Genomic DNA, 15,835 nt, shown 5'->3' on the forward strand with positions numbered 1-15,835 from the left:
AGAGTGATGGACATCCATGGACTGAAGAACAGCATTGTTTACCTTGACCTAGATTCTTATGAGAGTCTGAAACTCTGACTCGAAGGGGACACGGTACCATTCCTCCATTTAAAGTTCAGATATTTGGACTTTTGTTCATGGTGGTGAAAAATGTGTAAACTTTTTTCCTCTGCTCAGGAGACCACTGCCTTTGTTCTCTGTTTCACTTATAAATATGCATCTTTGTTGTAATAAAGGGTTGCTGCACTGCAAACAAAGCATTACAGCCCTCCCTTTGAAGTCTTCAATCGAGTGTTCTTGATGAAACTGCCTGTTCGCATCCAACATTGATATTCACAGGCCTCTGTTTCTCCTGGTCTTTTCTTGCCTTGCATCTCAGACCAGTGCACGGACATCACAGTCAGGGAGCTTGTGCTGTTGATTCTGACTCGGTTTGTGCTGATGATGTCATTTTCCTCAGACCATAGCCATTTTTCTTGGTGAAGCATCACAACATCAAGCAGTCATCATCACTGAATACCCTCCTGCCTGTACCCCAACACTTCCCTCTCTCTGAGAGTCTCTGAGATCTCTCCCTCTGGCTTCACACCTGTGTGGAAGCTCCTGCTTTCAATCTACTCTGTGTCCTTCATATACTAATTACCAAATCAATAAGTCTGCAGTAACGTCCTCCTTCATGTTCGTCTCAGTCTCAGGGAAAGGATGGTTTCCTGATTCAGTAGGGAATACAATATGGTAATACAAACAGACAGAAGGGAAGAATTATGAATAGTTAAATAGTTAATGGCCTAAACATGTCAAGGGATAGTTACAAAATAATTTAAGATCATTAATCATTTAAACAATTCTCTAGTCGGTCAAGCATTTTAAAGCCTTTAGATCTGTGGTAAACATGTCTGGTAGAGGATGCAAACCCTGTCTCCACACACAGAGCAGCAGATGGTGTGGGAGGCAGAGAAAACCTGCAATTAGGAATCTACAAAATGTTGGTTTCGTCATAGTGACACAACATATCAGCATCTCCCAAAAGATCTGCACTACATCCACACCAGTGGGCATTATACAAGGCTGTCAGAAAATGCCTTTGTTTAGAGCAGTCAACAAAAGCACGCTTTGGGAAATAGATTAGAGCCAGCTGAGACAAAAACTGAGCCTTTTGGCAACATACAGAACTGGTGGATTTGGTGGGAGAGTAACAATTGTGTTGAAAATTGTCTGTGTTGAAAGCGTTCCGTACCTTTGAGTGAGATATAGTGGTGGATCACTGATTCTGAGTTCTGGACTTGATAAACTTAGGGCTCTTGTGTTGTTAAATGAAATCACAAACTGTGACAGACACACTCTGGCCCAAAACCTCTCTCTGTCAGTCAAAACCAATCAAGGAATGGTGAACTGAAAATTATGGCCAACTTTTCCTACATTTTTTCAGTGGCCGACTCATATCACATTCTCAAATGCCTTTGAAAATGTGCCATTGGAGCTGAAGTCCAGACATGCAGATTATTGACATGATCACCCATCTCAGAAAAAAAGCAAATGAATGAATTGGTAAATGAATCATTGCAGAGGGGTCCAAAGGCAAAATATAACGAAACAGTTTTGGACAGCGATGGACAGAAGACTATTGTGCATAAAATATGCATAAAATGATCCTGAAGACGAGAGGGGGCTGGTCTAGCAGGTCTGTTTAGGTCACCTGCTCTTACGCAGCTATTGTCATATTTTCCTAATATTTTTGTCATATTTTCCTAAAATTGGGGTGATGTCATTATTTCCCTGACTTGACATCTAAGCCTTGCACTCACTGAGGGAATTTGACATCATTCAGGGTCACAGGCAGTGAACATGACTCAGGAATGGGGGGGCGAGCATGAGGCACCTCCCCAAATATAAACTCACATAAACCCGATAGACCTCAAGTCACATCCCACAGGTCAACGCCGTCTGTACTAACTTGTAAAGTTTACTGGTTGTTTGAACTGTGGAACTTTAAAATGGCTGAAACATGTTTTGTTATTTCATCCATCATTGCAACAAAATTCATGCTGTCTAAAGTGAGTGTTGTTCCTAGGTCATGGCTGACTTACTGAATGTGTTTTTTATGCTCAGTTTATCATTAGGGGTGTTCATGACAGGTGGTCTGCTCTTTGCTAATGGTCTGTGCTTGCAGAGTTTCTGTGTGGTAATTTAATTGTGTTTGAGAGCACCTTGGTAACCTCATAAATGTGAAGTTTAAATCTTAAACCGGCCCACAGTGAGAAAGTAGTGTGGTGATTAGTTTGTTGAGGGCTGTATTGGGTGAATCCTGGTCAGTGAGACTTTTTGAAGAACACCATGCCTGGCCCTCCTGCTCTGCCAGCAGCCAGTGGCTCTTGTTTGATCAAGGGCATTCGTAAAGACTGTGACATGTGACTGGGCACTTGGACAAGTCCTTGACTTCAGGTCACCTGTTTAGGGATGTCTTCACTTTTTTTTCTTTTTCTGGACTTTGTGATTACAGTCAGAGTTTGATGTGACTCATTAGCTCATAATCCAGAAGAGACTTCATGTAGCTGGTGTGAGTCTGATAAACACTAGTGTTCCTGAAGACGACAGTTTCCCCTTATCAGTGGTAGTTTGTTCTGGAAATACAAGGCTACAGATCATTCCATGACTCTCATCTCACCCACTTCATATATCTGAAATTAAAAATCATTCAAGTGTACCAGATGTTAACACAGCATCAAGGACAGTGTTTACCCATCATTTCCCTTTAAACCTAATTAGAAAATGTTCTCCTAGATACAACCAACACATCACACTCAAACCAAAGCATATCAAAATTTACTTGGCTTAAGTATCTTCATTTCTGGTTTCCAGCTTGGAATAAGTCAGTGAACACAATAAATATTTATCTGAGTATAAAAATGTGTTTGACATGGCTCTTTGTTGAGGCTGTTCTTTTTGTTTGTGTTCAGACAGAAGCAGTATGGTGACTGAAGCTTTGTGGTGACTGACAGAAGTATGGTGACTGACTGAAGCAGTATGGTGACTGAAGCTGTATGGTGACTGACTGAGCTTGTATGGTGACTGAAGCTTGTATGGTGACTGACTGAGCTTGTATGGTGACTGAAGTAGTATGGTGACTGACTGAAGCAGTATGGTGACTGACTGAGCTTGTATGGTGACTGAAGCTTTATGGTGACTGACTGAAGCAGTATGGTGACTGACTGAAGCAGTATGGTGACTGAAGCAGTATGGTGACTGACTGAAGCAGTATGGTGACTGACTGAAGCAGTATGGTGACTGACTGAAGCAGTATGGGGACTGACTGAGGCTGTATGGTGACTGACTGAAGCAGTATGGTGACTGACTGAAGCAGTATGGTGACTGACTGAAGCTGTATAATGACTGACTGAAGCAGTATGGTGACTGACTGAAGCAGTATGGTGACTGAAGCTGTATGGTGACTGACTGAAGCAGTATGGTGACTGAAGCTGTATGGTGACTGACTGAGCTTGTATGGTGACTGAAGCTTTATGGTGACTGACTGAAGCAGTATGGTGACTGACTGAGGCTGTATGGTGACTGACTGAAGCAGTATGGTGACTGACTGAAGCAGTATGGTTGACCATATGCAGTTAGCTCCTGTGATGACTGATGAGTCTGTCTCTGAGTCGAGTGACAGACTCTGACTGGCAGACGTTGCATTGTCTTCCTGCATAAATTGATAGATCTCACATGTTCCATGCCAGCTGTCAGCAAGTGCCATTCAATATTAGATCCCTCTGAGTTAAGAAAAGATATTCAAAACCTACAACACTGTAATCACCAGCTTAAGAAAAAGACACCAGTAAACTGCCTCTCACTCAGAGTGAGCACTTGTTCCCCTGTTTGCATGATTTAATGTGTTTTCTTACATTTATTCTTAAAAATAACATTTTCCCTATCTCTCTTCTGTTCTTCTCTCCCCTCCCCTGGTTTTCTTTATGTTCATCCCTATCCTCACAGCTCTGTTTTTCTCCATCTTCTCTCTTTCTTCATCTCCTCACCTCACTTCTCATCACTTGCTCCTCTGCAACTTTTTGCTTCCATTCCTTCCTATCTTACCCCCTCATCTCTCCACTTCTCTTCTGAACTCCTCCACTCTAACTTTCCTTTTCACCCCTGCATTTCTCTCCCATTTCTTACACCGTCTCTTCCGCTCTGCCTGTCCTCCATTCCCACTGCTCATCTGTAGGACCTGGGTTGCACTGGCTTTGTGTGGATCTCCTGCCTCTAACTGGCCCTCTCCTCCTCCCAGCCCCTACACCCCCATCCGGCCGTCATGTCCTGCTCTCCAGCCCTCCCGTCCCCAGAGAAGGACTCCTGCTTGCCTCAGTGAGATGCCCTCTCTGGCACAGAGCCCGCCCTTGCCCGCTGCTGTGCCCGCTCCTCCTGCCATCCTCCCGCTCCCTGCCGGTGCCCACAGGCTCCAACATGAAGGATGAGGTCATCAGCACCAACGCGCTGGCATGGCTGGTGTGCTCGGGCGTGTCCATCCTGGCGAATGCCTGGGGGATTCTGAGTGTTAGTGCCAAGCAGAAAAAATGGAAACCTTTGGAGTTTCTCATCTGCACGTTGGCTGGCACACACATCCTTAACATGGGCATCCCAATCACCATGTACTGCGTCATCCAACTCCGCCGTCAGCACTCCAACTATGAGTGGAACGAAGGTCTGTGCAAGGTCTTTGTGTCCACCTTCTACACCCTGACCTTGGTCACCTGCTTCTCCGTCACATCCTTGTCCTATCACCGTATGTGGATGGTGCGCTGGCCTGTCAACTACAGGTAAGGCGGAGTGGACTCCTTTCTCTTTTGTGTCTGATGCAGATTAAGGTGTAACTGTAACTAAGGCAGTGTGCTGGGAAAAGTGCTGTTACCTTTTAGGATCTCAGAATCAGGATGTCCACTCACATCTGGAATGTTCTTTGGCTCTGCTGTAGTTGTAAAATGTCAGTTGCAGATACTTGACAAACACTGCTGAATCAATCTGTGTGAAAAGGGGAGAAAAGATGGTTACTGACATTTTGTTCTTACTTAATGGGAATGGTCTAATCAGCCCTCTACTTTCTGAGCTGAGATGTAGTTACAATTTGTGCAAGGTCAAGACCTCTGTTAACTAAAATCCCTCCAATACACTGTATGCATTTCCACCATTTTGGAGACCTCTTTTTTCTGTGTCATTTTAGTGTGATCTGGCAGGGTGTGTCGCTGAAATCCAGGCCCATCTGCTCCGCTCTCCATAATGTGGGGAAATATTAAACCTGGTTAATTCCTATCCAACTAAATATAACACAGGCACACAAACGCTCAGCAAACAGTTGTACCCCATACATCCACACAGAGGTGTATGAGTGAGAGAGTCATGCCACTGTGGTCATATACACTTCGTCTGTGTCAGATCCAGTGTGGTACTATCTCAGAGAGCAGGCTTATGTGTAGTTTAATTTCCTTGATAATTAATCATGTGTATTTATCCCTGGCACAGTTTCCAATTACAAAGCAGCACAGAATCATCTACAAATGAATGCATTCCCAGAGCCGAACAGTGACAAAATTAATTGATTCAGAAAAGACCCATTAGCAATCAAACACAAAGGACGTAAGCTTTATACTAGCACCAGTCACGGAGTTTAAGAAAATATTAATTTAAAACGTAAAATAGCAGACAAAAAGACACTGCACAACTGGTTTGACTGAATCCTGTTGCCATCTTTAGAAAGTTGTCGTTGTACCTGAATGAAAACACAAAGGCTAACACAAGGCAGCTGGGAGTTGTGGCTGCGCAGTGCTGCTGGGGTAGCATGGGCCTCTCTGTGAGTTTACACTGATCACAACGGAGTGTCCAGTGAAAATACTCAAAGGTGTCGCTCAGAGCCACAATGTGTTCACATTCACTCCAGTGCCTTTATAACAGAGACCAGAGCTGACAGGCCGTGTCACACCGCGTTTGTGTACGCCAAGACGTCACGGCGGGGTAAAGATGCCTCAACTCAGAAGACAAGATGTAATATTGCATAATTTCCTAAAATCACTGCATAAAAGGGATATAGATCATTATATGGACCAAAACTGCTTTTAGGTATGCTGCCTCTGTCTTTTAGGTAGGTGTGAAAACCAGATGAAAACATGATATGAGCACTGGGCATGGTTTCTGTCTCAGAGATGCCCCAGTATCAGTTTTAATAGAGAGACCTGGGGCCTTGTTCTGAGATACCTACACCTCAGAGCCACCTCTCACACTGTAAGACACACTGACCTGCAGACGGGACAGGCTCAGGGCTGAGAAAGCTTACCTGCCACAGCACCTGTCTGAACCATGAATTACACGCTGCACATCGCAAACGACAGAAATACCTCAAACTGTTAAACTGGGTCTTGTTGAATTTGTTTTTAGTTTGTTGATTTTTTTAAAAAAATTGTCTTCTTGTGTTATGTAACATGGGATGAATGTATTTTTGCATTTTGGTATTCTTCAAATGCAATTCAGAACACACTTAATTAGCTTTGTTCAGCAGTCTAACAGAATACATCCTTTTACCTTATAACGTTAGGTTCCTGCCTTCCTGCCACAACAGAAATTTGTTAGAAATTTAGATACTGCCCTTGTTTCAGAGCAACATGCTTGAACATCTGTTCTCATCAGAGCTTTGACTACCAGACGAGGGCTTTTCCCTCCCTCACTCCCTCACAGGTTTGGAGTTTCAAACAGCAGAATGACGTCAGCCTCCCTAGCGGAGTCTGCAGGCGGTTCAGGGAAGGCTAGAACTATGACTGTGAACAAACGGAGTCCTACTTCTGCCTGTCTGTTTACGCAGGGAGGACGCACAGATGAGGAGGACGAGGAGTGAGTCAACTCCTCCTTAGTGCTATTTTTTCTTTTTTCGGTGACTCTGCCTTGGCCGACATTACAGTCTCCCGCTCCTCAGCATGATATTGGTGTGTTTATAAAAGCTAAACAGAGAAATCTGATGTGATGAGAATAAAAGGACTGCAGACAAATGAAGAGAGAATGAAGAAGCTGAGAGATAGATAGATAGATAGATAGATAGATAGATAGATAGATAGATAGATAGATAGATAGATAGATAGATAGATAGATAGATAGATAGATAGATAGATAGATAGATAGAGGAGGCATGTGATAGGTTGGCCATGACAGCAAGGGCAAGGGTTTTCCCTGAGCAAGCTGGTTATTCCACTGTTATTCATGGAACACCAGTCTGTCGCCCTTGATCTGCTGCAGTGACTGAAGCAGCATACAGTTATATTCTCAGTGGGTTAGGTATTTCATGACCCCATTAACAAAGCCTGGATAAGAATTTCAGACCCGTGTAGAGTGAATGAGAAATAACAGCCTTGTGCCGTGTGTTTACACACAAACCGAGTTTCATTTGCTTAGTTAACAGGTACAGAGTTATTGCCAGAGAAATGTTTAATTTAATCCACTGGATGTTTGGTAGCTTTGTTCAGGGTTATCTTCAGCCGTGAGAAACATTATTGCTGATATGTCATCCTCCACTTTAATGTTATTTGTGTAAGCCTGTTGTCTCTCACTGTAATTAGAGTAGTTGCAGTCTAAAAGTGCTCTTTTTTAAAGGCCTGAGAGGTCCCCACAGCCTGGACTATAAGCCACCCAGCAGTCTGTACCTGTAGCTCATTGGCCCGCAGGGAAATGGGCAACTCCGCCCCCTGGGCCATCACAGGGCATGCTAACATGTGTCCTGTAAACATGACAGTACAATGACATGACAATGTGTATTATAATGACAGTTATATACCTACGTATGTATGAGTACTTACTTTGTTCTATTCAGATAACAATGAGTATCATTTTCTAGTGGTACTTATAATCTTGTTATGCTGAAATTTTGTCATAGATTATGGCTGTCTATTGTCCCTTTCAATACTGTTGGAATATGTTTTCCAAAAATTCCTTAATATTCACATATTGAAATGGTAATTACATTCATAAATGATGAGCGTGGTTATGAAAACCGTGCTGTGTTTGCACAGGTCAGCCTGATGAACACATTAAACTGGATTGTGGTGTTACATCACATCTCTTGAGTTGTTCCACTCTGTCACATCAGTGTCTCTGTGATAAACACCACCCAGGAGACCCCACTGGCTCTTACCTCTGTCATTTTTATAAAGCACCTCCTCCGTTGGTTCCTCACCAGGTCAATCAGACAATGGCAGAGTGGGTTCAGGTCGAGGTTTGTGGCTGCTTTTGGAAACATAAGAGTGGCCCAGACTTGAGGGTACCGCTTCATTAGATCAGGGACAATCTTTAATTTAGTTTATTTTATTGCTTGTGGACTGTCTGTGGTTAGTTCTTTAAGTGGATGCTGAGGGATAGCCTGGAGCGGTGAGATATCTGATGTTTCCTTTTTGATACTGCTTCAGATATCACCTTCAGTGCTCTGGGCACCCTCCTCACCTGCAGACACATAACCAGCCGTAAGTCACCAGTCGACATGAGTCACACACTAACATCACAGTCAAAATAACTAGCACTGTTTGACTTAGCTGTAGGATCGTCTGTTCCCAGCCTGTGGGACTCCTGCTCCTCCTCTGTTAGGTGCTCAATTCTGTGAACCTGAAAACTCACCTGTGCTGTGAGAGATCTGCTCACCTGTGCTGACCTCATGCAGGTGCATTTTCCCCCTGGAGACAGTAGCAGCCCCTGGTACTTTCTGCTACTGTGATATGGTTTAAAAGGAGGATCAGACACTACTACTACTATTACAAATAGCGTCATGTACATGCTTGTAAATGTATTCATTTTTACTTGGTTCAGATGTTGACCAGTGATAGATTCAACAGATTCCTGAAAGGGCAAGAAAGTTTGTTAAATGTTTTGTATGTTTTTACTAAACATTATTAAACTTCATTACTTCATCACTCAAAACACAGAGTCTGGTAAACGTATAGACATCTGAAATAAAACTAAAGAGTATAGTACTGTAGAACACAGTCTGTGAGAATAAAGTACTGTAGAACACAGTCTGTGAGAGACCAGTACTGTAGAACACAGCCTGTGAGAGACCAGTGCTGTAGATCACAGCCTGTGAGAATAAAGTACTGTAGAACACAGTCTGTGAGAGCCTAGTATTGTAAAACACAGCTTGTGAGGGTATGGTACTGTAGACAAACCAACTGTGATTTGAACTAATGTATTCTGCATGTTGTGCCCTCTAACTTACTTCAGTATAAGTAAAACGAACTTCATAATTTAAAGAACAGTCTCCTTCAGCTTCAACTCAGCATCATGCACTGTGTTTGTCAACTACGTGTCTGTTGTCTGAGATCTCCACTCATTGTGTGAATGTATTGATTGTGTGAAGGTTTCCTTGTGGCAGCATACAATATGACAGTGGAAACTTTGTTAGTTTCATATGGTTGAGTCTTGGCTTCAGCTGAACTCTTGATATCCAGCCCTATGTCAAATGTTTATGGAAGGCATTTCTAGCAGACAAAGTTTAATTTATATTTAGTACTTGCAGGCAGAAGTATATCATTGAAATATATTCAATTTGTGTATCTGAATTAAATTATATTGCTGCTTTTGCACATTTGAATAATAATGTGTAGCAATAGTTACTGTTGACCTTTTCATGTTCTCTTTGCTTCTCAGGTTATATAAAGCATAGGTAAAGCTATTATTTATTTTTCCAAGACCACACACACACACACACACACACACACACACAGAAAGTGCATGCAGTGCGAATAAGGACAGAGCATAGCAGGACTGTTATTATAATGTGCTCATAGCACCAACTACAGCTTCAAACAGCATACAGAACAACATGATCATTTTAACTGCATGTTCATCTCTCAACTGCAGTACATCCCCATGCAAACATCAATGTAGGACTCTCATTGGGTGAAGGTAATGTAATCAACTGCCTGGCCATTACCCACCATTTCTGACAGCACACACAATATACACACTACAATAAAAAAGAGCTCTGCTGATAATTTTGAATGGCTTTAGTTTGAATGGCTTTAATTTCCTCACCTATTGCGTTTTCCATATCCTATGATAAAGTAGGTCTAACTTGTTGATATGTAATACACACAACATTCCCCTTTCTCAGCCTTCTGAAGATATGAATTTAACTGTGAATTTTTTTTTACTGGATGAATGACCCCTGTCTGATTGCATTATTAGCTGAGTATGGGGGTGTGCAATATGTATCATCTACAATAATATCGTAATTGTTGTTTTAAGGATGTGCGAGCTGACATTATCGAGTATGTCACTCACTTTGCAAAAAACAATCAAAAACATGCCTTGAGAGTCCATGCATTCACTGCACCATGTAGCCTAGTAGGGTAGGCTACTGTGCGTGTGCATTGAAAGTGCATGCAGTGTGCGGATATAGCTGTACATGGTCACTGCACCCCAAGTTAAGCTAGCGTAGCCAGCTAAAAATGCATGACTGAAGTTAAATATGAGTGAACAAACAGCGTCAGGAGACAAAATACTGACACCACCTGCCTTGCAATCTACGTCGTTAGATTTAATTGCTAGACGTAGATCATCCTCACTTGCATGGAGGTGGTTTGGCTTTGAAAAGACGGATGTTGCTCAAAACTTTTGAAACCACATAGCTTGCAGATTGCTGTCTTTTGAGTCAAAAGAAGGCAATCTGCAGACTGTGCCAGACATTGGTTGCCGTTAAAGACAGCTCGACAACTAACTTGTTTCACCATCTGCAAACTGTTTGATCCCAAAGATACTTGCATTGGTGATTTCAATGTCTTTGTATTGTTTTTACTTGAATGCTTCAGTTTTAAGTAAATCAGTAATACCTGTTTTCCTTAAATATGTTGTTTCTATTAATATCATTAGTAAGCAACAGTTAATATCCTGTGAACAAGCGGGAGCTAGCACAATATAAGACTTTTACAAACACATTTTGAAGGATGCAAAATATCGTCTACATATGGTTATTGACAAAATCCCAGAAAATATCGAGATATAATTTTTTGTCAGTATTGCACACCTCTAGCTGAGTAATGTGAGCTGGCTATCAAATATTATTATACAGGGTTCTGAGTCATTCTGGGGACAGAAGTCTTTCAGATCTACTGTGTGAAAAACGGCACACCCCACTGATTTATCAAATCTATTTAAATGTGCTGACTCATTCGAATTGATTGAAGTTCAGCAAAAGCAAAATTTCCTTTTAGTGTTCGGCTCTTCAGCAAGGTGCAGCTTTTCATTTGAAAATGAGATGGATCCCGACCTGTGCCTCACGTCTTACACCCATGCTTTGAATCCCAGCTGTGTCACAGTGGGGCTCATAGTTGGGGTTGAATGAAACACAGTTTGGGTCAAAGGGAACCTACCTGGTTGAGTTATTTTGGGTGGGTGTGTCTGTCTGAGTCACAGTCTCCTTTCTGTGACTTGTCTGAGTGAACAGTGCTCTCCTGTAAGCGTGTTACATCTCTCAGTGGCTTACTTCACACAGACTACTGTCTGCTACACTCACTAGTCTCACTCACAGGATTTTGCAACAAGAGTTCTCCCAATATTTCAGACAATTATACAGTCCTGACTTTTGACTGAGGGTACAGTACAGTTCTGTGACAAAAATTTCTTTGTGAAATTCCCTCTATTTTAACAAAAGAGATGTCATTCTGCTTAATTAGTGATAGATGTAGACTATCCAAAAGCCTCCTCCAGACTTAAGTGTTTTTCTCTTTTCTCCTTTCCTAGGCTGAGTAACACCAAGAAACAGGCAGTCCATACAGTGATGGGTATTTGGATGGTCTCCTTCATCCTCTCCACGCTGCCCGCTGTGGGCTGGCACGACACCACCGAGCGCTTCTACACACACGACTGTCGCTTCATTGTCACTGAGATCGGCCTGGGTTTTGGGGTGTGTTTCCTCCTGCTGATCAGTGGGAGTGTGGTGATGGGTGTGATCTGTATTGGGATCGCGCTCTTTCAGACCTTCTCTATCCAGACGGGCCACAACGTCGACAAGAACAAGTTCAACGTGCCCACCATCGTAGTGGAGGATGCCCAGGGCAAGAGACGCTCCTCGATTGATGGCTCAGAACCAATCAAAACATCGCTGCAAATTACGTACCTCATCAGTGGAATAGTCTTCATCTATGACTTCCTCACTGGCTTTCCCATTCTGGTGAGTCTGACTTCTGCACTCAACGCATGACTGTGCCAAAATCCATCTCAGCTGGTTTTCTAATTGGAGAAAGCAGGAATCTAACACTGAGTAATGTCTTACCGGTAATACTGTTGTGATAGACGTTGGTTGGAATTATCCCAGGAGTGTTTCAGTGTACAGTCAAGGCACCGGCATCAACGAAATGAATGAGTAGGCAAAGGCTGTTGTGACCTGTGAGAAGAGGCACAGCTGTGCATTTCAAAATGACATAAAGCCTTAAGAGCTTACTTCAGCATATAATAACCATGTCATCTGTGTATTTGTCTCCGGTTCCCCTCAGACTACAGATTAGGGTCTGACAGAAGTTGTTAGTTTTTCAAAGTTAGTGGAACTCAACTGTGACACAAGAGAAACAAGAAGCCATGGAGAGAATGTGATGATCATTGATGAAACATAATGATCAAAGAAAGAAAATACAGCTGCTATATTAGATATGTACACAATACGGACAAATGTAGACCAACTGTCTGTACTGCCTCTACATTCCTACAATAGGTATAAGTTATCAGAGGAGCTGAATTACAGACTTGTTCAAATACTGGGGGAAAAAGCCTCAGCTGAAGTTCTGGCTGTGAGAAGCAGTGATTCTGCTCCATCTCTGTTGAAAAAAACCCCATTGGTGTTTGATATGGCACATGGAGGTTAAGATCCTGCAGGCTACACAGGGCTCAAAACACCATTCTAGATAAAAAGAGAGTGTTTATTAGTTTCTAAGATCAAAGGCATCTTGGCAAATGGAAAGAATTTTAAAACTCACCCCAGGTGTACCTGTGTGCATGGCACCATCTTTGGTGAGCGTGCTCTGTGTCAGAAATGCTGCACTTGCACTGATGACTGGTCAGTGCTTTGAATTTATGACAGTGTGGGTCGACAGAAACTAATCGTGCTACTTTTACCAGACCAAAATGATGCTTCACCCAAACACACAAAGCAAGACATTTACTGTGTTCAGTTCATTTCACATTTTCATCTCTGCTTGACAACATGTTTTAATGTAGAAAGATTTGAATGATCCATTCTGCCCATTGGTTTAAAATGGCTCATTCCAGTTCTCTGGGCGTGAATCCTGGGGTTACATTGACTTGATAGGCCGGATATGGATCTGATGAGTGCAGTTCTGTACTTTTGATCATTGTCATTGGTTGCCATAAAAGTGGTCAGATTTCCTGTGGACAGTAAGACTCCTCTCTCATTATAAATAGATTCCCTGCCCCTGACAACTTATGCATGGGAATGGAAAGGTCAATTTTCTACAAGCAATATGAGTTCCGCAAATTACTTACCTTAGAAGACAAGGAAAAACACCTGGAAAGGATGTTATGAGTCAGAAACACATGAATCACTCTTGAGTAGAGGACAAAAGTTCTCAGTCGTGCAGTGAGATGCCTCTATTTGAACGAGTGTATTATTAAAATGAATACTGTCCGTGATCTGGGGCAGTAAGGGAGTCAAGGCTAGGTGTGTGAGTAAGACAGTGAGACAGAGAAACAACATAAACACAGTTTGTTTCTGTCAGTTTCTGTCTGTTCTCTGCTCTGCTGTCCTCCTAAAGTGCCAAAGGATTGTGAGAATCCTGGGTAGACACATAGATATCTTTCTTTCCTCGTTAATTTTGCCTGATATTCCTTTTTGTGAACTTTGCGTATCAGAAACATGACAAAACGCAGTCTCATGCTCTACTTTAAAAGCCAGTGTACACCACAGTACAGTGTACACTGGTGTTTGTCGTAGAGTACAGTGTACACTGGTGTTTGCAGTAGAGTACAATGTAGACTGGTGTTTGCGGTAGAGTACAGTGTACACTGGTGTTTAAGAAAGAATACAGCATGGACTTGTATTTACGGTGAAGTGTAGACTGACATTTAAGGTAAAGACCACTACCATTTTGTTCCCAGTTACATTGTTAATTGTTTCGTTCCCTCAGGCTTGAGTCTACAGTTTTAAAACTTAAGAATGTTTTTTTATGACCAGTAATGCTGTTGACTCTCTCTTTGTGTTTTATTCCCCAATAGTCATTCTCTGCCTGGAGTGTCTGGTTGCAACACAGCAGACGTTCTGTTATCTTGTGAACACAGTTCATCCAGATTTTCCAAACTCTTTTCTTTAAGTCATCCATTCTAATTCACATTATCACCAGCTAAGATCATTTGGGGAATATCACTCAATGCTTTTTCAGATTTTCCTGTATGTTTTATGTATTTCCTATGTTTGGCCATTGTATGCATTAAAATGTGCAGTGCAGTTTTGCTAGAAGATTTTTGGCAAAAGTGCATTGACTGCAATGAACTGACTGCAGTTTTCTCTCTGAGAATCCATTGAGGTGCCAGTGTTCAGACCCTGTGAGTGTTACAGTCCTGACTGTGTCAGCGTTACAGACCTGACTGTGTGAGGAACAGGCCACTGTCTTGCCTTGCTGAGCTGCTGGATTTTGCCTTAGCTGACAGAGAATATAATAACCACTCAGAAATGTTTCAGTTTGGCTCATGAACACAGACATGGCTACTGCTGAAGACAGGCTGCAGATATAGCTTATCCTCAGACTGTACATTCATTAACCTCCAAGTGATTCTTGAATAGTCAGTCGGGACAGTGGGGAAGCACTTCATAAACAGTGCTTGAATTTCAAATTTCAAATTTCAAATCAGATGTTTCCCATTTGACATGCATGAGGAGAAGTTAAGCACGTCATCATAGTATTAGTCATGGTGTGGTGAGACATGAGTCCAGAAATAATAAAGAACTACTAACTTGTAAAGACCAACCTGTAGATCCTGAGGTGTCAAGGCCCTGTGGTTTATAAGGGTGCAAGTTACGGTTCATTTTCTGTCAGTGTGATAGTGTCCTGATGCTGGCAGACAGAAATAAGACTGCGATTAACTAGGTAATGTTAGCTATGCTTTTGTTGACAGTCAGTGGGACAAGATTGTTGCCAAAAAACCCAGATTACAATGGTGTCAAAATGATCCTGAGAATAGAAATTATTTGAAAAAAAAAAAAACAACAACAACAAAGGAAGCCCTCTGTCCTCTCTGTCAAACATTGTGGTGGATTGGTTATGGGCAGGCATCTTGTCACTGAGTCTGATTGTTACTGTATGGTCATTGCTGCAGAATACGAAACTGTTTTAAGAGACCAGCTGCCCCCTCTTGTGCAAATATCACTTCCTCTATGTACCCATACTCCAAGATGATAATACCCTCAACACCCTGCAACACAGATTCAAAGGTGATTTCATTAATATCATGATGAAGTCAGACACCTTCCAACACGGATTCAAAAGTGATTCCGTTAATACCACGATAAAGTCAGACACCTTCCGTCCTTGTTCCAAACACTAGATCCAAAACATCGCCAAACAATTGTGGGATGTTTTAGAATGTAGAGTGAAATTACATTTTCATCTATTTCATATTTTATATTTGGTGTTTCCATTACTTTCCTGTACCTGTTTGTGTTTTTAGTTTTCTGTCAACATTTAGCTGTGCACTCAATAGTTTAATGGTATACACTGATAGTTTGACTTTGCATTGGTCTTCTGTGTCTCTGTAGACATAGTCAACAGGAAAACATGTAAGGTAATGGCTCTCATTTATATTTCAGCCATTT

General features: G+C 42.1%; 1 protein-coding gene across 1 annotated transcript in view; it reads left to right on the forward strand.

Moving 5' to 3' along the window:
* The first annotated feature begins 4,458 nt into the window (after positions 1-4,458).
* Positions 4,459-15,835, forward strand: part of gpr153 (G protein-coupled receptor 153) — a 31,002-nt gene continuing 19,625 nt past the window's right edge. Inside the window, exons 1-2 of the mRNA XM_030785025.1 lie at positions 4,459-4,811; positions 11,758-12,187. Coding sequence (XP_030640885.1) covers positions 4,459-4,811; positions 11,758-12,187 — 783 coding nt within the window. The remainder of the gene's footprint in view (positions 4,812-11,757; positions 12,188-15,835) is intronic.

This window comes from Chanos chanos, chromosome 9 (genome assembly GCF_902362185.1).
Source record: "Chanos chanos chromosome 9, fChaCha1.1, whole genome shotgun sequence".
In the NCBI taxonomy this organism is placed as follows: Eukaryota; Metazoa; Chordata; class Actinopteri; order Gonorynchiformes; family Chanidae; genus Chanos; species Chanos chanos.